Source organism: Dermacentor silvarum, chromosome 1 (assembly GCF_013339745.2).
Source record: "Dermacentor silvarum isolate Dsil-2018 chromosome 1, BIME_Dsil_1.4, whole genome shotgun sequence".
Lineage (NCBI taxonomy): Eukaryota > Metazoa > Arthropoda > Arachnida > Ixodida > Ixodidae > Dermacentor > Dermacentor silvarum.
Genome location: NC_051154.1, coordinates 95211817 through 95238445, shown reverse-complemented (window position 1 = coordinate 95238445; position 26629 = coordinate 95211817). Strand labels below are relative to the sequence as shown.

The window sequence follows — 26629 nt, the reverse complement described above, 5'->3', positions numbered from 1 at the left end:
CCAATCACTCCTGTCTTGCGTCAGCTGACACAATCTTACGCCTGCACATTTTACTAATTTCACCATGCCGTATAGTTGTCTGCGGTCCTTGACTGCGTTTCCCCATCTTTTGGTACCCATTCTGCAACTGACCACCACCATTTCTTCCTCTTAATCTCAACTATAGAATATTGGCTCCCCCTATTTGCTCTCTGATCCACACCATTGTCTTCCTGTCCTTTAAATTATGCCTATCGTGTTTTCGTTGATCTCGACGGTGCGAAGCCTGGTGGGCCACAGGGAAAGCGCATATTGCTTACACATGCACCGAAGAGACGCCGTGAGCATGCACAGCGAACACCGCGGCGTCGAACCACAAACGGAAAGGGCGCAACGCGGTCGCGGGCGCTGTATTTCCTCTACAGCTTCGCTGTACACCCACTTTCACAGGGGGGAATGGAGGTGGATTCTTTCGCGTAGCTTTCCTTGCCTGCCCCCCCCCCCCCCCCCCCCCTTTCTTCCTTTGCGAGTGCTGGCTGCTGTTTTGCACGATTGGCCGTTTCCGGAGATAGTGCAAACGCTGCCGGATATTGTAAACCGAGGCGGCCCGGGACGGCAGGCCTAAGCGCGTACGTGCGCTTCACAACAAACATGCCGTCGTCGCCATTCGGTCGTCGTCATTTCATTACGATAATTCCTTCGTTGTCACGCCGCTGGCATCACTGCGCCGTCTTCACTCTGTCGTCAGACTATTTCATCTTCACGCCGTCGTCATCATGGAGCCGTCGTAATCACACACGTCGTTATTCCATTGTCATCATGCAGTCGTCGTCATTCCGTTGACGTCATACAGTCGTTTTCATGCATTTGTGGTCATTGCGTCGTCGCGATGCCGTAGTACTTGTTCCATAGTTGCCACTCTGTAGTCGTCATCCAATCGTCGTCATGCATTCGTGCCAATAATTCCATCATGGTTGTTCCGTGGGCGCAATTTTGTCGTAGCCATCCCAGCTTTGTCATCTCATCATCGTCATTACGTCGTCGTCATACACTCTTCGTCGTACAGTCGTTGTCATTCCATCGTGGTCCTTCAAGTGTCGTCATGCCATTGTCGTTTGCCCTTCGTCGTCGTGTGAAGAATCCGCTTGTTCGAGCACCACAAGTATACAGGGTGTTTCATTTTAGCTGCACCAAATTTTTAAACATTGCCTGTGGCAATTTTTGATCCTTGATCTAAGCTACTCCATGAGGCGGTCATTACTTCCACGAGAAATCAAAACGCCTAATTGAATACTTAACATAATTACGTTATTTACCTTTTTAATTGATTATTTTACGGCGCATATCTTAATCTACAAATTGTAGCTATAGTGAGTTTCCAAGGCGTATATCCACTTCGAACGAATTTTCTGAGCTGCGCTAGTTTCGAGATATTAATTTTCAAGGTGTCCGACGAAATGCATTGGTGTTCTATTTACTTTTCCACTTCAATGCATAAAACAGCGTTTTCTTAAAAAAGTTAATTGGAACGCCAATGCATTTCGTCGTACACTTTGAAGATTAATATCTCGAAACTGGTTCGGTCCTGAGAATTCGTTCCAAGTGGATACGCCTTGCGAACTCCCAGGCTATAATTCGTAGATTGAAATATGTGCTCTAATGTAATTCATTAAAAACTTAATGAGCATAATTGCGTTAATTATTCAATTACACGTTTTGATTTCACATGGAAGTAATCGCCGCCTCATGGTTTAGATCAAGGATTAGAATTGTGCTATCTGCCACAGGCAATTTTAAAAATTTGGTGCAGCTAAAATGAAACACCCTGTATATTGAGCCAGGCGTTTCGCGGCGAAAATGTGTCCAACTTAGTCGTGTCTTCTTACTTGCAAACGTACAACACGTGATGATGATGTAAAACGCGAAAAAACAGACCACTTCGCGCAGTGGTCCGTTTTTTCGCGTAGTTAAACACCGTTCTTCACAAACACCAGTGTGAAAGCTTCGCTTAAACCGATTCACACAGTTCGTGGGATCCGCATATTGTTTTTTTTTTTTTTCTGTAGCAGTCACCGGAGCATTTTTGAAAGGGAATAGCTTTCTTTGGCTCCCGATTTTGTGGTCGATGGCTGGCGGACGGTAGTTGGCGGTCACGCAAACGATCTCCGAGGCTCGTTAGTCGCCGAACTCCAACAGTAAGTACTATAACAAATAAAAATACCTTCGTCACGAACGTACTTCTTTCAAACTGATGAGTTATAAATACGACATTTGCAACGATAAAACAAATATATTGTCAAGTTTCTACAGACATCCAGGGCTATTGCGGGGGTGGCGGAGATAGGCAATAGGCGTACAATGCGTAACGCTGAGCTGCACTTCGTTGAAAACATGCCTTCGTAATATCGCCTACAGTAGTATGTATAAGCGAAAAGCAGGGCCTGCCGGCGTCTGCTGTTTGTGGCGTCTGCAGGTTTAGGTGCTGTGGTGCAGCGCCCGGGAAGGATTACCGTCCTCTTCTCCAGCCGCCCTCTCCCCCTGCTCTCTAATCCACACTGCTGTTTTTCTGTATTTTAATTTACGCCTATCTTTTTTTTTTTTTTAGCGAAGCTTTATAAGTTCACAAGTGTCGGCAGTGGTGGTGGTACCAGCGGCGGTGTAACGCTGAAAAGTGGGCCGATCCTGGTGATAGAGCAGAAAAGGTCCAAGCTCAATGTTACATACCAGGGACAAAAAAGAAAAACAGAGAGAAAGGAAGAAAGAGAGAGAAAGAAGTAAGGAGAGAAGGAAATAAAGGTAGAAAGAGAGAGAAAGATAGATGGATAGAGAGAAAGAGAGAGAAAGTCACCCACGAAGGTCAGGGAAAGAGAGAGAGAGAAGAAAGAAAGAAAGAGAGAGAGAGAATGGAAGAAAGAGAGAAATAACGAAATAGAAAGAAAGAGATAGGAAAAGAGAGGGAGACAAAGAAAGAGAGAGAGAAAGAAAGATACACAGAGAGAGAGAGAGAGAGAGAGAAGAGAACGAGAAAGAAAGAAAGAAAATCACCACGAAGGTCATGCAGATACACACACAACAAGCTTCGCTTACCTCCATTTTCTCGACAGGGGAAGGCCTGGTGATATTCTTTCGTTCCATCGCGCGTCGCTCACACAGAATTCTACGAAGATTTTTATTAAAAGTCGTGCTTGCACAAATGTGTTATGTTGTTCAGACTTATTTACATTTATTCTCTATATTTTAAGTCTTACACCTGTATACACTTAGCTGATGAGACAAGGAGTAGCCATCAACGTTCTATGCCACCAATCAATCTCTTTACAACATTACCAACAAGAAGCACGCAGATCACGAATCATTTACTAAACAAAATGTTATTAACCACATTTTATACCCAAGGCATTTTCGACATTTTAATTTTTGTTTGTGGGTTACCGAAGTAGTACAACAACACGTTAGCAGAAGCTATTCTGTGGCGTAGCCAGAAATTTATGTCAAAGCTTTACTTCCCTTTCCCCCACTTGGCGATGGGTGCTGGTTGCTGTCTTGCACGATTGACCAGTACCGGTACCGACACCGGATACAGTGCAAACCAGGGCAGCCCGGGGTGGCAGGTGATGTGCGTAAGCGCAGACGTGAGCTCTTACACAAAAAAGACATAATAGAGAGTTTTATATTATGTGCACCCAAATGGGGCATTGGGTACCCAAAGGGAGCCACAAAAAGGGCCGCTATCTGCTTGCTTTCTTTTGTACCCATCTCGCAATATTTTGCATACATGTTTGCAATCTTTTGTAAACCCGGCGGGCTGCTTCCCCAAACTTTGCGTGCGTAAAATGTAAAACTCCATAACATTGCTCATCACTGGTTTGGGTTGTGGCTCGTTGCGAAACGTTCAGCTTCGAACCTTTTTACTTAACATAGCATGTAAACCACTCATTGGTCGGCGTACTCTCTGATGAGTGCACTCCTTCTTATACGTGACTGTGACTCTCGGTGAACTTCAGTAAAATGGGGCCGGACGTTAGTGAAAACCAGAGAAATATTGTTGACAAGCTTGAGCGAGCGCCTATTAAATTTGCGGTCCTATCTGGGCCATCATATTCTCAAATATGATGGCTATTCTCAAATATCCATTTGATAATGGAACAGTTGTGAATACACTAACCACAAGAAGCAGCCTTACTAAAGTACGTACTCGTAAATAATTTTTACCCGATTTTTTAATAATTGTGGGGCTTAGCGTCCTCAAACTGCACAGTAGGTTATGAGGGACATGATTGTACTGGGGCTTCGGACTCATTTCTACCCTCTGGTGTTCGTTAACATCCACCTAAATCTAAGTACAGGAACGTTTTTTTTTTTTTTTTTTTTTTTTGCATTCCACCCTTCTCGGAACGCGCCCGCCGCAACCGAAAATCGAACAGCCGCGAAGGCAACGCGGCGAGTCTTGACGCAGCAAATGACTAGGTTAGGGAGCCTAAATGCAAGCTGCATTTAGGCTCCCTAAACTAGGAGCGGCGTAAGAACCATCTGTTTATATTGAGCGAACTAGCCGATGAGTAGTAGAAAAAATTACACCATCTTCCCGTAGGGGAACCCTGAGTAGTATGCGAAGCAGCCATGGGGTCGACTCAAGTTCCCATTAGTTTTCAGTTCGTCGTTTCCGTTAGGTTGAGGTACGTAGCTACCGGCTTCGCGAGCCCGAAGTTCGGGATCGGCCTGTCGCCGCTGCCGTTTCTTGGCAGTGGCTCGAGCCCTCTTCTCGCGGCGCTGACACTGGCGTTGTTGCATACGGGCCCTTTCCCGGAATCACTCAAGTTTCCCCACCACCTCAAAAGGCCGTCGCATTCCAATTATGGTGCACCGAGGCGCATCAACCACGCTACCGGACCCGTCAGACAGGTTGGCGACACCCCCCCCTCATGCGCCTCACGTCAAGCTATTGCCTCTCATCCTGCTTGACTCTTCCCGAAAGTGCAACGGGAGAAGGGCACCACCCAGCCTTGGACTGGCTGACCACACCAGGCCAGCTGCGAGCTGTCAAGGCCCTACCCTCTGGATGGCGTGACCCCGTTCCTGCCCGCCGGTCTGCTTCGCCCCTGCCATGGCGACACCAACACCTTCCTCTATACCCTCCTTCTCCTCCCACTCTCCCCTCCCCGTTGGCGCTGAGCCGTGCTCCCTCAAGGGCTGCAGAAGATAGCGCCAACCTTTCCTTTCCAAATGAACCACTTAGTAAGGGCACGGTTCCAGTAGGAGGCCTTGGTCGAGAGCAAGGCAGTTTTGCAGCTCTGGAGGGTCGTTCCGAGAACATCCCGACTCCTTCAGCCGAGCGCTTCCAGGTGAGGAGGCAACGCCGGAGGCAAATCAACCATCGGACAATGGAGCCCTTGGAGAGACCCCATTGGCCGAATATGACGGCACTTGCACGGGCCAATACCAGGGGAGGAAAATGACGACACCTGAGCTGGCTCGACCATTGGCCGAAAACGGCACCCCGAGGGATCTCAACGGACTTCGAGGAATTCCGAGAGACCCCGAGAGACCGAAGGGGTGAAAAGAGCGACAAATCGAGGAGAGGGAGGTTCCTCTTCTTGCCTCGGGCCGCAGCGTCCGATTTGCTGCCGGCCGTCGATCACTGTATTACTGTTCATTACTTTGTATATTTTCACTGTAAATAATGTAAATAAACCTTCAGTTCGCAAAAGCCTCCTCAACGTCGGCCAACTCCCGCACTCAACGGCAAGATCTAATAGCGTTGACGCTGGCGCTGTCCGTGGCACTCATCGCGGCGTTGCGGGAGGAGAATGTGCCACTATACTAATTTAAATCCCTCAGGCGCCGAAACAAACGATAATGTCTCCGCATTGCGGTCGCGTCGCTGGATCTAGCAGACGGCGTTTGACAATGCCTGGAAGCAGTCGCAGAAAAGTGGTGCGGGCAGACGATAAGTTATCTTTTCTTAATATTTTGCAACGTTTGCTTTACCGTTGAGCAATCAGTCACCCTTGTTCTCGGTAAGCGCTTAATAAAGTGTTCCCGTGGTATGCATAATGGAAAAGGACGAATCCGTTTAATCGCAAGAAAGGGAAGAAGAGAGATTTGCCGTTTGAGCCGCGACGTTGCCTGGCGGAGACGGATCTGGCCTGACTATTGGCAAGAAGTGTTTCGTTCCAAACTGCAAGAGTGGATATGACTCGTGCAAAGACAAAGTATGTATGTTCAGTGTCCCTAAAGAGACGAGTCGACTGCAAGCGTGGCGGGATGCCATACAACGTGAAGATCGAGTCCTGCGACCAGGGGACTGCGTGTGCGAAAAGCACTTCGACCCAATGTACGTGTCAAAAACATGGACGGCAATGCACAACGGAGTTGTTTTAGCCAGCACGACCCGAAGAGCTTATCTAGCTAGAGATGCTGTGCCAACTCATTTTCCGGCTACTTCACACTACACTTTCAAAGAACTGTCTCATGAGTTCTTTCAAAGAACTGTGAATCATGAGTTACTGGAGCTAGCAAATGACGTACCAATAGAAGACGGCCAGAACCAGAATAGCGAAGCCAACACAGAACAGACTCCAGCTGACGGCAAGCGCAAATCAAAACCTGAAGGCAGTGAACTACAAGAACCGCAGGCAAAAGTATATGTGATGCAAGAGACAAGAAGTCAAGAGACTTCTCGTGTGGACAAGGAAACGTTAGCCATAGCAGCTCAGCAGTCTACAAGACCTCACAAAATTCATGACTTCAGTGCAGCATCACCTGACGGTAACACCGACAGCATCAACTTCAACACGCTCTTTGAAAATCCGTCTCGCCAGGAATAATGTCACATCTGGGTATGCATAATCTACATCGATGGACTTCCTTTCTGTTGGTTTGCAAGTTGCTTTCATTTGTTTTTCTGCTGCCTCGTAATTTTGAATAAAAAAGCAAGAAAAACGATCGGCGTCTTCTATCATGAATATTTTATTAAGGAGCATGCGTAAAGGATATACGCATGCAAGGTGCCGCATGCTTCATAAAAAACAAACAGCCTTTAAATAGGTGCTTTATGGACCCAATACTATGCACGGAGCCTGTATGGGAAGCGCGCAAACTAAATTTTCGTTTGAGTCTACAGAACAACGATAACACAGTTCACCGCATTACGCGAAAGCGCTTATATATACATTCAGGAGGACATTGTACGCGGTACTTCCCTACGCACTGTTTTCGCATGAGAAATGAAAACGGGGTCGCAGCGTATAGTGACGACAGATAGCAACTCGTCATTGAAACGTAACTTGCAAAATGAATTGTCACCTGCTCCAACAAATATCCGGACCGTTAGCGCCGCTTTGAGCGAATATATGCTTTTGATTTAAAAATGCAGCAAGCCTAGCGACTCTCTAAAATAACTCTTTAAGCTTTCGGGAAATTAAGATGATAACCTCAATATGAGAGCGTTAACACTAACAGGCACTCTGAAAACGCAGGCTGAAACAGCTGAAACGCGCGCGCTCAGGGTATGTTTGCCACCGGCCCCCATACCCCCGACGCCCAGCCTCCTAGTCGCGAGCGCCACCTAGCGGCATCCCAACATTAGCGAGACACGCCGCGAGCTTCCGTCGGATCACCTGTTCTTCTTACACCGTGGGCGTGGCCGTAGTCCAGGTTAGGGTTAGCGTGGCGTCGGCAGCCGATTTCACTCAAAGTCTTCTAGAATGCAAATTCGAGATCTCCCACCTGTGAAATTCATGTCCACAAGTCCGGGAAGACTTCACGGAGTTTTGGTGAAAAAAATCCGGTCAAAAGCTATAGCCGATGAAAAGGGTTTATAGTCAGACAAGATTGTCTCAGCGTATATGACGCGTGTTTGATTCCCCCAGTGCGAGAGACATTTTAAAGGTGTTTTTTTTTTTTTTTCATTGCATAGCAGCACATACCCAGTAGAACACACCCAGCACTCTTAAAAATAAACTTAGTAAATAGCTAGTAAATGCACGTTTTTACTAGATTAAGGTGTATTTTACTACCTTCTGACTAGTTCGGTACTAGCCAGCGGTTAGTAAAGCTAGTAAGTGCTGCTTTTACTAACCAGAAATGCTTCTTAGTAGTTTTTACTAAGTAACTTCTAAGCATCTACTAACTTGTCTGGCCTTGGCCTATTATGCTGTGATTGTAATAGTCTTATGCGAAATTGAGATAAACTGTAGTGTTGATCATTATGTTGGATTAACAGTTATATGCGACGTCGTATAACACATATGTACAGACAGTAGGCTTTAGACATTTATGCACAAAGCTTTGATTATTTAACCAAATACATAGGTGCTCACCGGTGCCACTTGTTCTCCCTCTAATTAGGCCTATAAATACTCGTGAAGTAGCTCTTTCAGTAATTGTTCCGTAGCACCTTGGTCGTTCTGTATGTGTTTCCTTGCTTGTCGTTGTTCAATGGAGATTGTAGTACATTCTTGCCCGGAGTCAGTGCGCCTTCATGTACTTGGTAAACATTACGTATATGTATATACAATCAATTAACGCCTTAGTATATAGCGATAGCACGCGGTTCTCTTTTTTTTCATGTATATTTATTATTTTACCTTTTTATGCATTTACAATACCATCGACCTCATATGACAATGCAAGCGGCACTTATAAATCGAATAGGCCCCATTGTATTGTTGGTAATTATATGTCAGTTGCATTAGTAACTGCACTACCGAGGTAGTATGTAGTTAGTACTAAGTTAGTGCTTTTTCCTAGCTTCAGTAGGTAGTGAAAAGTACTAACCATCATTTTACTACCTGCAATTACTAAGAAGGTAGTGCTTTTTGGGACTAGTAACGTGTTAGTATTTACTTAGTGAATATGACGACCTTTTTTTTAAGAGTGAATGACACAAGTAGGCGTCAAAGGGGTTCGTTGAACGGCGGCACATACTCGGTGAGCCTAAATGGCGCCAAAGAGGGTCATTGAAATGCGGCACACACTCCGTGGCACATATATCCCAGAGTCACACACAAAGTGTCACATACTCAGGACCCAAGTTGGTCCGACGGTTCGTTTTTGATCCCAGTTCCCTCAGCACCGCAGCCCAATTCGCGACCCATCAGAGTACCACCCATCGACTGGACCCAGTGACCCAAATTGGCGGGAAAACAGTTAGAGACGAACATTTTGAAAAGTGCGTGAAGTATACTAAAAATGCTAATTACATTAAAAATCAATTAAAAAAGAGACATTGCGGAAATTAAGCGCAAGAAAATTGATAAAAAATGAGTCGTCTTTCTCTTCCTTTATCTACCGGATTCCGCTTCTTGTTCTTCGTCTTCGAGAATTCATCAGCGAACGTGCCGTGACACGTGACGCGTGACACGACAGCTCTAAGCAGGGCTAGCGCCACGTCAATCTACTGCCGAGCCCTCCAAGGAGGACAGCTATCGCTTCCATCCATCCATCATCTACCAACACAGCGGCTCGAAGACATGAACCGTGAACACGGAGAAGTCCAGGAGTCCCCGAACTCCAGGCCGACGTCTTCAGGTGATGCTCGAGTCACCTACTACGTGCTGCCGCGCAGGCGCCTCTGTGCGACATCCAGACCGGATAACTTTGAAGTTCGCCGTACAATCGTGTCCTGGTCCTGCGAACAGCTCAACCGAGCACAGCCGTGGAAAGATTTCGCGGACACCACCAAGTTTTCCATTCCGAAGTCGGCCAAGGAGGTCACCAAGCGGATCCAATCAAATGTTGACCGCTTCCGCTACAACTACGGCATCATTTCGTCGGCATCCTGGCGGGCTGTGTCATGTCCAACGTGGCACTCGTGGCGAGTATCGTGGCGGTTGGTGCAGTGTGCGCAGCGTTCAAGCTGCACCACAACGGGGAGACTGCAGCCGTATGGGGCACGAGGATGGTGCTCACCAAGAACAACAGGCTGAAGGCTGCCGCATTGGTAGGGTTGCCTCTTCTCTACGCCGCAGACATCTTCTCCACCGCAGTGTGGTCTTTCGGTGCCATCGCGGTCATCGGCCTGGTCCATGCCACTTTGTATACCACACTTGGCTCACCAAACAAGTCAGTCGCCAAAAAGATGCCACACGTTCTCGAAAAAGGTGATAACATGGATCATCCTTAAATGACATTGCTGTCTTTTCCGTACTCGGAGACATTTTCCTCGTGACTGTTTTTTTTTTTTTTTTTTCCGTCTATGACCAGGTGCTCTCTCTGTCTCATTAACTTATTTCATTTTCTTTTACGCCAACCTCGAAGTGCGACCAGTGTGGTGAGATATTGGACATCTCTCCTCAAAATTTCTCGCGGTGAGCATTGCATATTACATGGTCGAGACCAAGTGTTTTCAAAATATAGCCCCACCAAAGAATCCTAAAGAGTCGCCAGATGCTGCCGAAGAGCTTCGTGCTGCGGGATACCCATTGAGAAACTTTCATTTGCACTATTTTTTTATGCTTAAGTTTTTCCTTTTTTGGGACTAAGTGTGAAGGACTGCTAGATGCTGAAAAAGCTGGAATAAAACGTGTCGTGCAACTGTTTGATCTTAGTTCTCGGTGAATTTTTTTCGGGGTGTTTGACGAAATTCATAAAGAAAAGGTTTAGTGGATGTTAGCCGATATCGTGTGCAGGTTTAAAGGAATATATATTTCCAAGAAAAAGCAAATTACGGCGGAACTCATCTCACAATGACAGTCGATGGTAAACGATTTGCATTTGAGCAATGTAATGCCGCACCGTATTTCTGAAGGCACGTTAATTGAACATCTATAGACCAGACTATCCAGCGCCTGAATGTGGCCACCATTTCTTCTTATAATTATGATTTTAGTGTGAGCGCTGCTTTCGGAATGCGGGAACAGTGCGGGCATGGAGCGAGCGACTACGGGTCCTAGCGCGTTTTGCAGTTGTCAGTCGCCTGCGATGGCGAGTTGTGAAAGCACTGCAGCCGTCTTGTAGTCTCCGGAAGGCGGTAATTGCGTCTTCTTCAACGCGATCACATTAAGATGACAGAATTATACCACGGAGGTAATTTAGCGAGAGCACCCTGCGACGTCGTCTGCTTCACTGCAGTTGCAACGTCGTATAGTTAGCCAAGCTTTTTTCTGCGAGATCTGCGTATTTATACCTGTTTTGGGGGCCTCAGGCCTCCAAGACGGGTATAAATACGCAGATCTCGCCGACTAGACGACATCTAGTATGCTGTACTTAGTTTTTTCAAAGGCGAGTATTGCATGTTTGTGCCGCGGTATCGCCATACTTTGTGCTGAATTTTTACCTTCTTGTCAATACAACACACAACACAATTTATTAGTGAGAATTTATTGTAATTGGGAGGCCGCCTTTACGGGGGTATTAGCCATTGCTTAAGGGGGTATGAGCCATTCATTAATGGTCTTACGTGAAGGAGATATTTAATTTTGAAGCAATTTAATTTTGAAGAATCGCAAGCGGCAGTAGGACAACAGCGGACTGTGGGCATACCGTCAGTGACGTCGTTTTCTCCGTCGCAGCCGAACGTGTGTGTAACCTCATTAAGAAGCACAAAGACGTAGCCAATAATTGAGAAAGACTTCTATGCACCGTCGGAATCAACCCAGTGGTAAACACCGGGGCCGAGCGTTTCAGCTTCGCTGGTTAACCATCTGTACGGAATGCTTGGGCGGTAATTTCTCTCTCTCTCTCTCCGTTCGGAAAGTGAACCGATCAGACGCAAAATAAAGGCGTCGAGCGGCCATAAACTGCACTATTATCCCAAGTCCGCAGTGAAGGAAGGCAGGTAGTGTTCCTCCTTACGCACAGTCGCCATTATACCTTTGTTGCCACGCTGTTGTTTTATTATGTCACCACTTCTGCAACGTCATCCCGTTGTCGTCATGCCATCATCGTCAAACCGCCTTCGTCGTTCCATCGACGTTAATCCTTCTTCGTCATTCTATCGTAATCATACTGTCGTCATTGAATTGTGGTTATGGCGCCGTAAGGTTTACGCCATCGTCGCCATTGCGTCGTCGTTAGACAGTCGCTATCATGCATCCGTTGTCACACGGTCGTCGTCATATCGCCGTGGTCGTGTCATCGTCGTCACTCCAGCTTCGTCATACGACTCTCTTCATGCCGCCATGGTCGTCATACACGCTTCATGACAAAGTCGTCGTCATACACTCGTCGTCATCCCATTATTCTCACACCATTATCACGCCATCTTCGTCATATAATCTTCGTCAAGGATTCGTTGTCAACCACGGTCGTGATGCTGTTGTAATCGTTCTATCAACTTAGTAAAACCATTTCTTGGGCGAGTTGGTTCATAAGTGAAAAGGAAAACAGGAGCGCGAAAGAAACAAGGACGAGAGGAGTACACGCGAGTACACGCGCAAGTCCTGTGTACTCGTCTCGTCGTTGTTTCTTTCGCGCTTCTGTTTTCCTTCTCAGTTCCACTGTCGTCATTCTAACTTGGTCATCCGACTTTCGTCACGCCGTCGCCGTCACGCCATCGTCATCCCGCAGTCATCGTCATACCAATGTCTCTATGCCGACGTCGTGACGATGTCGTTTTACCATCATCATCATTTTCGTAACGTCATCCCATTGTCGTCGTGCCATCGTCGTCATACCGCCTTCGTCATTCCATCGTAATCATGCTGTCGTCATTCAATCGTGATCATGCGCAGTTGTCATGCCATTGTTGTCTTTACGTCGTCGTCGGACATCCACCATCATGCATCCGTTGTCAGGTCGCCGTCGACATGCCGTCGTGGTAGTGCCATCGTCATTATTCCAGCTTCGTCATCCATTTGTTTTCATACCGCCGTAGTCACGCCACCGTCGTCATACACTCGTCGTCATTCCATTGCCCCCATGTCGTCGTCACGCTGTCGTCGTTATATCATCGTCATAATTTAAGAATGGTCAACTCATCGTCGTCAGGTCATCGTTTTATGTCGTCATGTCATCGTCGTTATACCGCCTTCGTCGTTCCATCGACGTCATTCCTTCGTCATTCCTTCATCGTCACTGCGTGAGCGTCATATAGTCATCGTCATGCCTCCGTGCTCGTGGGTGAACTTGGCAAGCGAGTTCCATAGCAAAGTAGGGCAATACCGGAGTATGTCGCATATAGCCGAAGCAACGGAAGTCTCAGAATGACCACTATAGACGTTAAATAAACATAAATTCAGGAATATGGTGCGTCGCTACCTTGCTCAAATATTAATCGCATTACCGTCGACATCATCACTTGATGATGACATCATGTGTGACGTCACGTTTGACGTGATGGCGTCATCACATCACGTCGTCCGGCGATATGACGTGACGATGCCGTCATCACGTAACGTTACGTTTCACGTGATGATGTCATCGCGCGACCTTTGGTGTGATGACGTCACCACGCGACATTTGAGGTTATGACGTAATCACGTTTCGTCATCATGGGCTGATCCCAGAGACAGTGCAAATAGGGAAGTGCAATGTGCTGCTTCTCCAAGAGGCATCTCAAGACGACATCAGGTGGCAACACCACTTGACGATGACGTCATCCCGTGACGTCACGTTTGACGTGTTGAAGTCATCACATGACGTCGTCAGGCGATATCATGACGTGACGATCTGTCTCGCATAAAGTCAGTGGAACTTGGAAAGTACCGGAACCGCCGGAGCGCGCGCAGGCAACACTGCGCTGTTGTTGCCAGATTTGGTTCAACGCGTCTCTCGGGCGGCGGCAGCGCAGCTATGTAGCTTCTCTTTCAGCGGTTTATATTATCGCAAATCGAAACGCATTTCATCGTCCTTAAGATAAAAGATGAGATGGTGCATCTTTTGTGCGTGCGAAGCAGTACAGATAAGTACGATCGGAAGATTTTTACAGGCGCCAATTTGCATGCAGCAAGACCAGCTATGGGACGGGCGCTCGAGCGGCCGGCCTTTCGTTTGTTCTTCTCAATAAGTTTTGTGCTCCTTGGGAAGCTATCCAAGCAATATGCTAAATTGCTTAATTGCATAATTAAGCAACATTACTCGTGTTTTAAGCAATTAATACGTCGCAGTCCTACGTGAATCTCGGGTTTGCTTACATTGACTGTTTTACCCACATGGCTAATTCGTAGCTATTCGAGGCGCTGCAAAAAACGCAGCTCTTCCTCGGGTTTTCTAAACTTGCTACAGTGAAGACCGGCACGATGGTTGTCGCAGTGGGCCCTGTGAAATCCACAAACAAAACCGTGTTTCGCTTAGCTAGATGCGATATAAATTACATCTACTCGGAAAGTGAAGCATTCAAATGCGCGCCCCCGTTCTAAATTGAAAATGAACCCGATCCTCGAGTGTCACAGAATTTTTTAGGCTGACTTGGTATCAGGCGTTGCCACGCATCGTTTACAAGCATGGATGTAATAGCTGTCGAACGTGGCGACTGATTTACCCGCGCTCGAAACGACTGATACAGATCGACTTCGACGAAAATAAACTGTCCCTGACTGCAGTACAAGGAAAGGGATGCTAAAACAGAGTTATCCAGGTCACGTTCCCGTTGTTTTAAACAGTCATAAACAACAACACAGGAGGAAGTGTATATTTAAATATTTGACATTGACAAGTCGATAGATCTTTATTGCACCGGTTTTCTCACTGCATTATGTTATTTTTTACACAGTCGCCCGCATTCCAACGTTCTTCGACGGGCATTTTGCTCGGTTATCGATATTTCTGAGCATTTCCTCGCTTTGTTTTCGAAAGGCAAACCGCTGTCTACAAAGCAAACACGTCAAGCACCTCGATCACATTATGCCATTTACGCAGTTCGATGATACCGCAAAGCCTCTCAGCTTTGCGGTATCATCAAGTTCACGTAGTGGGAGTGGAATTGCCGCGCTTTATTCGGTACAGCCAGATAGCACGGCGCTTGCTGTCGCTCTTCCCGCTTAATTGGTATCGAGAAAAACGCTTTCCTGGACTCCTGGTAGTTGCTGCAGCCGAAAGCACAGCACCCGGGCATTTCCTGTCGTTTTATTTTAAGTCTACGAAAGTTACATATGCCCTAAATTACACAAAACGAAAACTCCGACCTCGTCGATGGCTCATACGCGCGGCGTGTGCGAGCGATGGCTTTGTCTGCTTGCCCGCTCTTACGCGGCGTGGTTCATCTATGGCGGAAAGTGACCATCTGACGGCAACTGACCAATCGGCGGCGCGGCGGCGAAGAGGATGCGGTACTTTCCAGGTCCCAGTGACTTTAGTCGCGCAGCGTGTGCAGCGACTGTAATCGACATTATGGCAAACACTGTCCAAACAGTTACAGTGACGTTCCACTTCGTGAACGCGGGTCAAGCGCAAGCGTATGGTCGCCGCGAACACGCACAGCGAGCACCGCGGTGTCGAAGCACAAACGGAAAGGCCGCGAAAGCGATCGCTGACGTTACATTGATCTCGACGGTGTGACGCCTGGTGGGCCACGGGGAAAGCGCATATTGCTACGCACGGCCGGGCTCGCGCGCGCCAGTCGAGCCCGGCCGTGTTAAGCCGTGTGCTACGCATGCAACGAAGAGACGCCGTGAGCATGCACAGCGACCACCGCGGCGTCGAAGCACAAACGGAAAGGGCGAAACGCGGTCGCGGACGCATCCACCATCACAGGGCGCTGAGCCGTGCTCCCTCAAGGGCTGCAGAAGATAGCGCCAACCTTTCCCTTTCCCTCAAGAACCACTTATGATGACTTATGATGGGCGGAATGGAGGTGGATTTTTTAGCGTAGCTTTCCTTGCCTCTCCCCCCCCCCCCCCCCCCCTTTTGCGAGTGCTGGCTGCTGTTTTGCACGATTGCCCGTGTCCGGGGATAATGCAAACTGGCACCGTATATAGTAAACCGAGGCGCCCCGGGCCGGCAGGCCTAAGCGCGTAGGTGAGCTCCAGAACAAACATGCTGTCGTCGCCATTCGGTCGTCGTCATTTCATTACGATAATTCCTTCGTTGTCACGCCGCTGGCATCACTGCGCCGTCTTCACTCTGTCGTTACACAATTTCGTCATCACGCCATCGTAATCATGGAGACGTCGTCATACCATCGTAGTAGGGTTGCCAAATTGGGCTACCTTTTACGCGGTTTGGCGTAGAAAATTCCGAGTTGGCTAGATGCCTATATTTGGGCTATTTTTGTATTAAGGACTTCCGGGTCCCGCGTACCACGTCAGTACTGACAAAATTTGGGAACGCCGGCTTATGAAAACCCAAAGCTCATTGCTGCTAAAAAGTTATGTAGGCAATCTCAAAGGCTGTGTTTTAGGCAATGTCGGCGCTGAATGGATGGCGTTAAGTCATCGCTGCCGTGTTTACACGTCTTTCCAGACTAAGCTCTCGTTTTGTTTTGGGACGCCATCTGCTGCCGCTTCACGCGTGGTTCAGTAAGAAAACCGTTCTTAAAACTAAGCATGGGCAAGTGGGCAAAATACAGCCGTGCATATAAGAAGGAATGGGAGAAGGACCCCTCTTTCAAAGGTAAATTTTACTTTATGCGCATATTTGGTTTTAAAAGCGTCTGGTGGTGCGTTGTTTCGGAATAGAGTAAGAAATTCAGCAAATTTCTTACTCTATTACAAAATGTCCGAAATTCATTCCGCATTCGAAGGCAACTATTGTATCTGCAAAGCATAAAGCCATTCAAAATTTGAAATATTGCAGTTGAGAATGAGGATGTTTTAAGGTAGGGTCAAGGTCTTGCGTGAGGCTCCCACATGATCACGAACTTCGGCACAGGCACGAGCGCGCTTCGTACTTGCGGTGGACGCACTTTGTACTCGCTCGTCGTCTGCCGTTATCTCAAGATCGGTAGCCACGGCACAGTGCGCGTGGAGGACCGCTGCCGTTCCGTCCCCTCTTGCCCTTCTAGTCTTTGGAAACACACAGATATTGCCGGCCCACCGGTTTTATTAAAGAAAGGATAATCGAATGCGCTATAGTATATTTATTGCGTTTCCTTTTTGCAGAAGCAAGAACGCACGTGCGCCATTTTCACTTAGTGTGACGTAGTGACGGTAACGGAGTGTGCGCCAGCCTGGTCGAGCCGAGTGTGTTCGCGAAGAATCCGAGTGCGCGGGCTCGTTTCCTTTACTGTTGTCTGCCCCGGCGGGCTGACCACCCGTAAAATGAGTATTTTTGGAACGTGAGAATGCTTTCACTAGGTTTAACAAAAGTGGTTGTCTATGATAAAATAACAGGTAAATGACCAAGAGGTATTTCCTTTTATTGCGATAGCAATTGTATACATGGACACTCCAAGCGCATTTCTACCGTGGTCGAAGTCGTCGCTGTGAGGTTGCGTCTAAAGTTCAAACACGGTAACATCGCTTATGTGTTCCCTAGTGGAATTACATTTCTTTATTTTTTTCAAGTCACACCGAAGGTAAGGTACACAGCCCCCCTCGGAAATTTGGCAACACACGCATTCGTGCCTGCATTCACAGAAACTTACGCACACGTTTTCAGATTGCACGAATCTTGCCAGGGAATCCCTGTTTAAAAATTGCACAGTTCAACGTTTCGATACTAATACCACCTGGGTTATTGCCAGCGCCGTAATCCAGGTGGCATGTGAAACTGTAAACTTTAATTCACCTCTTCTGCTGCGGGCCAGCAGGTCGTTCCGTTTTTGCACTATTGCAGTCACAACTGTCCCTTCTTCGCACGAGGCAAATGCGAGAAGGTTTCAAGTTTTCTCCAGTAGTCCAGTGTGTCTCTAAGCGGCAGCATTTGCTAACTCAGCGTCAAGCTGCTTTCGAGTAAAAAATACAAAATTGAGAAAGAGAAACAGAAAGAGAGAGAGCGGGATAAAAATAACATGCTTATTTTATTGATCCTGCTTAGGAAAGGCATCACTATTCTAAAATGCATTGAGCTCGGGCCACCTCTTGGGCACTCGATCGTGACCAGCTGAAGCTGATCCTAGAGGCTGGAGCTGGCAGTATTTTGCCCGACACTTATAGAAAAATGCCTCGAGTAAAGCGAGTCGTGAACTCAAGTTAGCTCACAACGTGGCTCAGTCAATACTGATAGCGTCATGAATCAATCGGAAACGAAATCCTTCGGCTCGTTGAAGCGATAAGTGGTGTCCAAATCCACCTCTGAGTGGCAGCTCTCACTAGAATTCATTACGCAGATCTTGAGGCCACTGTTGTGCTGGTTGCATGCGGCGGAAGTAATTTTGGAGCCGGAAATACGCTGTAAACCATCTGCACCATCTATAAGACACCTGCAGAACATCATCAAACTTTTGGCTATGTTTTTGGCTACTTTTGGGTCACAAAAAATTTGTCTCGGTATCTTTGGGTACATTTTGAGATCATTTGGCTACTTTTTGTTGGGGCCATCTGGCAACCCTACATTGTAGTAATCACACACGTCGTCATTCCATCATCATCATACAGTCGCCGTCATTCCGTCGACGTCATACGGCCGTCGTCATGCATTTGTGGTTACAGCGTCGTCGCGATGCCGTAGTGCTCGTTCCATAGTTGCCACTCTGTCTTTGCCATCCAAGCGTCGTCATGCATTCGTGCTAATACTGTCATCGTGACGCCGTCGTGGTTGTTCCATCGTCGCCATTTTTTCGTAGCCATTCCATTTTTGTCATCTCATCGCCGCCATTACGTCGTCGTCATACAGTCGTTATCATTTTGTCATGGTCCTTCAAGTTTCGTCATGCCATCGTCCTCTGTCCTTCGTCGTCGTGTGAAGAATCTGCTTGTTCAAGCACCACAAGTATATATTGAGCTATGCTTTTGTCGGTGAAAATGTGTCCAACTTAGTCGTGTGCTCTTACTTGCAAATGTGCACATGTGAAAGCTTCGTTTAAACCCATTCACACAGTTCGCGGGGTCCGCATATCGTGTGGTCTTTTCTTTTTTTTTTTTTTTTTTTTTTTTGTCTGTCTTTGGCTCCAGATTTCGTGGTCAATGGGTGGCGGACGGTAGTTGGCGGTCGCACAACCGAGCTGCGAGGCTCGTTAGTCGCTGAACTCCAACAGCAAATACTATAACAAATAAAAAAAACGTCGTCACGAACGTACTTCGCACAAACTTATGAGTTCTAAATATGACATTTGCAACGATAAAAGAAGCATATTGTCAAAATTCTATAGACATCCAGGGCTGTTGCGGGGGTTGTGGAGATAGGCAATAGGCATCGATACGAACGTTCAGCTGTACTCCGTTTAAAACATGCCTTCGTAATATCGTCTACAGTTATGTGTGTGAGCGAAAAGCCGAACCTGCCGGAGGAGGAAAAACATTTATTGAGAAAAAGAAAAGAACACTTAAGTATCTGTTTGTAGCGTCTGTAGGTTTAGGTGTTGTGGTGCCGCGCTCGGGTAGTATTACCGGCCTCTTCTCCCGCCGCCCTATCCCCTTGTGGCGGCTCTTCCAGCACCGCCGCAGATATACTGGTTAAAGGTACAGTGTTCTGCTTCTCCAAGAGTCATCACAAGACGTCATCAAGTGACATCACCCCTTGACGAAGACGTCATGGTGTGATGTCCTGTTTGACGTGATGACGTCATCAAACGATAACGTCACGTGACGATGCCTTTATCACGTAACGTAACGGTTGACATGATGTCATCATGCGACCTTTGGTGCGATCACGTCATGACGCGATGTTTGACGTCATTACGTAATCACGTTACGTCATCATAGGCCGATCCCGGAGACAGTGCAAAGAATCTGGAAGTGTACAGTGTGTTGCTTATCCAAGAGGCATCACACCTCGTCATCAGGTGGCATCATCACTTGATGACGTCATCGCGTGACGTCACGTTCGACGTGATGACGTCATCACATGATGTCCTCAGGCATCGTGATGTGGCGATGCCATTATCACTTAACGTTACGTTTCACGTGAGGATGTTATCGCGCGACCTTTGGTATGATGACGTCCTCACGCGACGTATGAGGTTATGACGTAATCACGTTTCGTCATCGTGAGCCGATCAAAGAGGGAGAGCAAAGAAGTGGGAAGTGCAGTGTGCTGCATCTCGAAGAGGCATCACATACCGACATCTTCACTTGATGATGACGTCATCATGTGACGTAACGTTTGACATGATGTCATCGCACGACGTCATCAAGCGGTATAGTCACGATCTGTCGCGCAGCGTGTGCAGCGACCGTAATCGACATTATGGCAAACACTTCCCAAAACTTTACAGTGACATTCCACTCATGAACGCCGGTTATGCGCAAGCGTATGGACGCTGTGAGCATGCACAGCGACCACCGCGGTGTCGAAGCACAAACAGAAAGGGCGCCCCAACGCGGTCGCGGACGCTACATTTCGACTACAGCTTTGCTGTACACCCACTTTCACAGGGTGGAATGGAGGCGGATGTTTAAGCGTAGCTTTCCTTGCCTCTCCTCCTCCCCCCCCCCCCCCTTCTTTTGCGAGTGCTGGCTGCTATTTTGCACGATTGGCCGTTTCCGGAGATAGTGCAAACTGCCACCGTATGTAGTACACCGAGACGCCCCGAAGCGGCAGGCCTAAGCGCGGACGTGAGCTCCAGAACAAACATGCCGTCGTCGCCATTCGGTCGTCGTCATTCCATTACGATAATTCCTTCGTTGTCACGCCGCTGTCATCACTCCGCCGTCTTCACTCTGTCGTCAGACTATTTCATCTTCACGCCGTCGTAATCATGGAGACGTCGTAATCACACACGTCGTCATTCCATCGTCATCATGCAGTCGTCGTCATGTATTCGTGGTCATAGCGTCGTCGCGATGCCGTAGTGCTCGTCCCATAGTTGCCAATGCTGTCGACGTCATCCAATCGTCGTCATGCATTCGTGCTAATACTGTCGTCGTGACGCCGTCGTGTTTGTTCCATCGTCGCCATTTTGTCGTGGCCATTCCATTTTGTCATCTCATCGTCGCCATTGCGTCGTCGTCATACATTCGTTGTCATTCCGTCGTGGTCCTTCAAGTGTCGTCATGCCATCGTCCTCTGTCATTCGTCATCATGTGTAGAATCTGCTTGTTCGAGCACCACAAGTATATGTTGAGCTAAGCGTTGCCTGGTGAAAATTTGTCCAACTTAGTCGTATGCTCTTATTTGCAAACGTTCGCTAACAAAAACAGCGTTCTTCACAAACACCAGCTTGAAAGCTTCGCTTAAACCGATTCACACAGTTCGCGGAGTCCTTTCTCTAGCAGTCACCAAAGCATTTTTGAAAGCGAATAGCTTTATTGGCTATTTGTGGTCGATGGCTGGCGGACGGTAGTTGGCGGTCGCACAACCGATCTCCGAGGCTCATTAGTCGCCGAACTCCAACAGTAAGTACTATAACAAATAAAATACCTTTGTCACGAACGTACTTCTTTCAAACTGATGAGTTATAAATACGACATTTGCAACGATAAAGCAAATATATTGTCAAGTTTCTACAGACATCCAGGGCTATTGCGGGGGTGGCGGAGATAGGCAATAGGCGTCAATGCGAACGTTGAGCTGTACTCCGTTTAAAACATGCCTTCGTGATATCGTCTACAGTTGTGTGTGTAAGCGAAACGCCGGGCCTACCGGCATCTGGTGTTTGCGGCGTCTGTAGGTTTAGGTGCTGTGGTGCAGCGCCCGGGAAGGATTACCGTCCTCTTCTCCAGCCGCCCTCTCCCCCTGCTCTCTAATCCACACTGCTGTTTTCCTGTATTTTAATTTACGCCTATCTTTTTTTTTTTTTTTTTTTTAAGCGAAGCTTTATAAGTTCACAAGTGTCGGCAGTGGTGGTGGTCAGCGGCGGTGTAACGCTGAAAAGTAGGCCGATCCTGGTGATAGAGCAGAAAAGGTCCAAGCTCAATGTTACATACCAGGGACAAAAAAGAAAAACAGAGAGAAAGGAAGAAAGAGAGAGAAAGAAGTAAGGAGAGAAAGAGAGAGAGAGACAGAGAAAGAAATAAGGAGATAATAAAAAAATGTAGAGGGAGAGAAAGAAGGAGAGAGAGAAAGACATAAAGGGAGAGAGAAGGAAAGGTAGATAGAGAGACAGAAAGAGAAAGAAAGAAAGGGAGAAAGAAACTCGCCACGAAAGTTATATAAAGAAAGAAATAAAGAGAGATAGACAAAGAAAGAGAGAGAGGGAGAGAGAGGGAGGGAAAGAGAGAGAGAAGAGATAGAGAAGGAAAGAGAGAGAAAGAAATAAAGAGAGATAGAGAAAGAAAGAGACAGAACGAGAGAGGGAGAGAAAGAGAGAGAAAGAAAGACATAAAGAGAGAGAAAGAAAATTCATAGAGAGAGAGAGAGAAAGAAAGAAAGAGAGCGAAAGAAAGAAAGAGCGAAAGAAAGAACGAAAGGAAATCACCACCAAGGTCAGATACACACACGACAAGCTTAACTTACCCCCATTTTCTCCACAGGGGAAGGGCTGGTGATTTTTTTTTTTTTTTCGTTCGATCGTGTATCGCTCACACGGATTTTTATTAAAAGTCGTGCTTGCACCAATGTGCTATGCTGTTCAGACTGATTTACATTTATTCTCTATATTTGAAGTCTTACACCTGTATACACTTTCCTGATGAGACAAGGAGTAGCCATCAACGTTCTATGCCACCAATCAATCTCCTTACAACATTACCAACAAGAAGCACGCCGATCACGAATCATTTACTAAACAAAATGTTATTAACCACATTTTATACCCAAGGCATTTTCGACATTTTAATTTTTGTTTGTGGGTTACCGAAGTACGACAACACGTTAGCAGAAGCTATTCTGTGGCGTAGCCAGAAATTTATGTCAAAGCATTACTTGCCTTTCCCCCACTTGGCGATGGGTGCTGGTTGCTGTCTTGCACGATTGGCCATGCAGTACCGGTACCGACACCGGATACAGTGCAAACCAGGGCAGCCCGGGGTGGCAGGTGATCTGCGTAAGCGTAGACGTGAGCTCTTACACACAAAAAAAAACATACTAGGGAGTTTTAGATTCATCATCATCATCATCATCAGCCTATATTTTATGTCCACTGCAGGACGAAGGCCTCTCCCTGCGATCTCCAATTACCCCTGTCTTGCGCTAGCGTATTCCAACTTGCGCCTGCAAATTTCCTAACTTCATCATCCCACCTGGTTTTCTGCCGTCCTCGACTGCGCTTCCCTTCTCTTGGTATCCATTCTGTAACTCTAATGGTCCACCGGTTATCCATCCTACGCATTACATGGCCTGCCCAGCTCCATTTCTTCCGCTTAATGTCAACTAGAATATCGGCTATCCCCGTTTGTTCTCTGATCCACACCGCTCTCTTCCTGTCTCTTAACGTTAGTCCTAAGATTTTTCGTTCCATCGCTCTTTGTGCGGTCCTTAACTTGTTTTAGATTACGTGCACCCAAATGGGGCATTGGGTACCCAAAGGGAGCCACAAAAAGGGCCGCTATCTGCTTGCTTTCTTTTGTACCCATCTTGCAATATTTTGCATACATGTTTGCAATCTTTTGTAAACCACTTTGCTGCGCAAAATGTAAAACTCTATAATATCGCTCATCAGTGGTTCAGGTTGTGGCTCGTTACGAAAAGTTCAGCTTCGAACCGTTTTACTTAACATAGCATGTAAACCACTCATTGGTCGGCAAACTCTCTGATTAGTGCACTCCTTCTGATACGTGGCTGTGAGTCTCGGTGAGTTTCAGTACAATGGGCCGGACGTTTGTGAAAACCAGAAAAATAATGTTTACAAGCTTGAACGAGCGCGTATAAAATTTGCTGTCCTATCTGGGCCATCATACTTGTCGCAAAATCGCAAATTTCTTTTGATACATCAAAACCTTGGTTTGAGTTAGATGACGGTTCGACATTTTGTTCCGGAGTTGCGGCGTAAAAAAACGAAGGACGAAGAAAACCAGGGAGGACAGTATAGCTACTTTAAAGCGGTGTTAGCAGATCGCCATTAAGAGTGGTGCATCTTTTTTCGATGCTTCTCCATTGTGAACACAAAACACTGCGAGCTGATCAGCTTTTGGCACAAATATCCATTTGAGAAAGGAACAGTTGTGAATCCACTAACCACAAGAAGCAGCCTTACTAAAGTACGTACTCGTATATAATTTTAACCGATTTTTTAATAATTGTGGGGTTTAGCGTCCTCAAAATGCACAGTAGGCTATGAGGGACGTGGTTGTAGTGGGGCTTCGGACTCATTTCTACCGTCCGGTGTTCATTAACATACACCTAAATCTAAGTACAGGAACGTTTTTTTTTTTTTTTTTTTTTTTGGCATTCCACCCTTCTCTGAACGCGCCCGCCGCAACCGAAAATCGAACAGCCGCGAAGGCGACGCGGCGAGTCTTGACGCAGCAAATGACTGGGTTAGGGAGCCTAAATGCAAGCTGCATTTAGGCTCACTATAGACTAGGTGCGGCGTAAGAACCATCTGTTTATATTGAGCGAACTAGCCTATGAAAAGGGTTTGTTCTGTTCCATTCCGCCCAGCACGGGAGAAATTTTAAAGGATTTATTTTTATTGAAGAGCAGCAAATACCCTGCGGCACACACCTAATGAGCCAAGTAGGCGTCAAAGTGGTTCATTGAACGGCGGCACATACTCGGTGCCCTAGATGGCGCCAAAGAGGGTCATTGAAATGCGGCGCATACTCCGTGGCACATACCCAGAGTCACACACAAAGTGTTACATACGCAGTGACCCAAGTTGGTCCGACGGTTCGTTTTTGATCCCAGTTCCCTCAGCACCGCAGCCCGATTCTCGACCCATCAGAGTACCCATCGACTGTACCTAGTGACGCAACTTGGCGGGAAAACAGTTAGAGACGAACATTTCGGAAAGTGCGTGAAGTATCCTAAAAATGCTAATTGCATTAAAAATCAATTAAGAAAGAGACATTGCGCAACTTAAGTGCAAGAAAATTGATAGAAAATGAGTCGTCTTTCTCTTCCTTTCTCTACCGGAATTCCGCTTCTTGTTCTTCGTCTTCGAGAATTCATCAGCGAACGTGCCGTGACACGTGACGCGTGACACGACAGCTCTAAGCAGGGCTAGCGCCACGTCAATCTACTGCCGAGCCCTCCAAGGAGGACAGCTATCGCTTCCATCCATCCATCATCTACCAACACAGCGGCTCGAAGACATGAACCGTGAACACGGAGAAGTCCAGGAGTCCCCGAACTCCAGGCCGACGTCTTCAGGTGATGCTCGAGTCACCTACTACGTGCTGCCGCGCAGGCGCCTCTGTTCGACTTCCAGACAGGATGACTTTGACGTTCACCGTGCCATCGTGTCCTGGACTTGCCAAGAGCTCCGCCGCGCACAGCCGTGGAAGGAGTTCGTGGACACCACCAAGTTTTCCCTTCCGAAGTCGTCCCAGGAGGTCACCACGCGGATCCAGTCGAACGTGCACCGCTTCCGCTGCAACTACAGCATCATTTTCGTCGGCATCCTGGCGGCCTGCGTCATGTCCAACGTGGCACTCGTGGCGAGCATCGTGGCGGTTGGTGCAGTGTGCGCCGTGTTCAAGCTGAACCACGACAACGAGATTCAGGTGTGGAGCACGAGTCTGGTGCTCAACAAGAACCACAGGCTGATTGCGGCCACATTGGTGGCGTTGCCTCTTCTCTACGCCGCAGACATCTCGTCCGCCGTTTTGTGGTCTTTCGGTGCCATCACGGTCATCGGCCTGGTCCATGCCACTTTGTATGCCAGGCGTGGCTCACCAAACAAGTCAGTCGCCAAAGGTGCCGCACGTTCCCGCAAAAGTTGATAACATGGGTCATCCTTGAAGGACATTGCTGTCTTTTCCGTTCTCCAAGACATTTTTCTCGTCATGTTTTTTTTTTTTTTTTTTTTTTTTTTTTTATGGCCGAGTTTTCGATGACAAGGTGCTCTCGTTCTCTATAACTTACTTCATTTTCTTTTACGCCGACCACGAAGTGCGACTGGTGTGGTGAAACATTGGACATCTCTCATCAAAATTTCTCGCGGTGAGCATTGCATATTACACGGTTGAGACCAGGAGTTTTCAAACTATAGCTCCACCAAAGAATCTTAAAGAGTCGCCAGATGCTGCCGAAGAGCTTCGTGCTGCGGGATACCCATTGAGAAACTTTCATTTGCACTATTTTTTTATGCTTAAGTTTTTCCTTTTTTGGGACTAAGTGTGAAGGACTGCTAGATGCTGAAAAACTGGAATAAAACGTGTCGTGGAACTGCTTGATCTTAGTACTCGGTGAATTTTTTTTTTTTTTTTTTGGGGGGGGGTTTGACGAAATTCATAAAAAAAAAAGGTTTAGTGGATGTTAGCCGATATCGTGTGCAGGTTTAAAGGAATATATATTTCCAAGAAAAAGCAAATTACGGCGCAACTCATCTCACAATGACAGTCGATGGTAAACGATTTGCATTTGAGCAATGTAATGCCGCACCGTATTTCTGAAGGCACGTTAATTGAACATCTATAGACCAGACTATCCAGCGCCTGAATGTGGCCACCATTTCTTCTTATAATTATGATTTTAGTGTGAGCGCTGCTTTCGGAATGCGGGAACAGTGCGGGCATGGAGCGAGCGACTACGGGTCCTAGAGCGTTTTGCAGTTGTCAGTCGCCTGCGATGGCGAGTTGTGAAAGCACTGCAGCCGTCTTGTAGTCTCCGGAGGACGGTAATTGCGTCT

General features: G+C 47.2%; 2 protein-coding genes across 2 annotated transcripts in view; both read left to right on the top strand.

Moving 5' to 3' along the window:
• Positions 1 to 26629, top strand: part of LOC119451006 (paired mesoderm homeobox protein 2-like) — a 91475-nt gene that overhangs the window by 42805 nt on the left and 22041 nt on the right. The window lies entirely within an intron of this gene.
• Positions 24764 to 26156, top strand: LOC125946982 (prenylated Rab acceptor protein 1-like). The gene has a single exon (XM_049671241.1). The coding sequence runs from the start codon at positions 25092 to 25094 to the stop codon at positions 25719 to 25721; it is 630 nt and encodes a 209-aa protein (XP_049527198.1). The 5' UTR covers positions 24764 to 25091; the 3' UTR covers positions 25722 to 26156.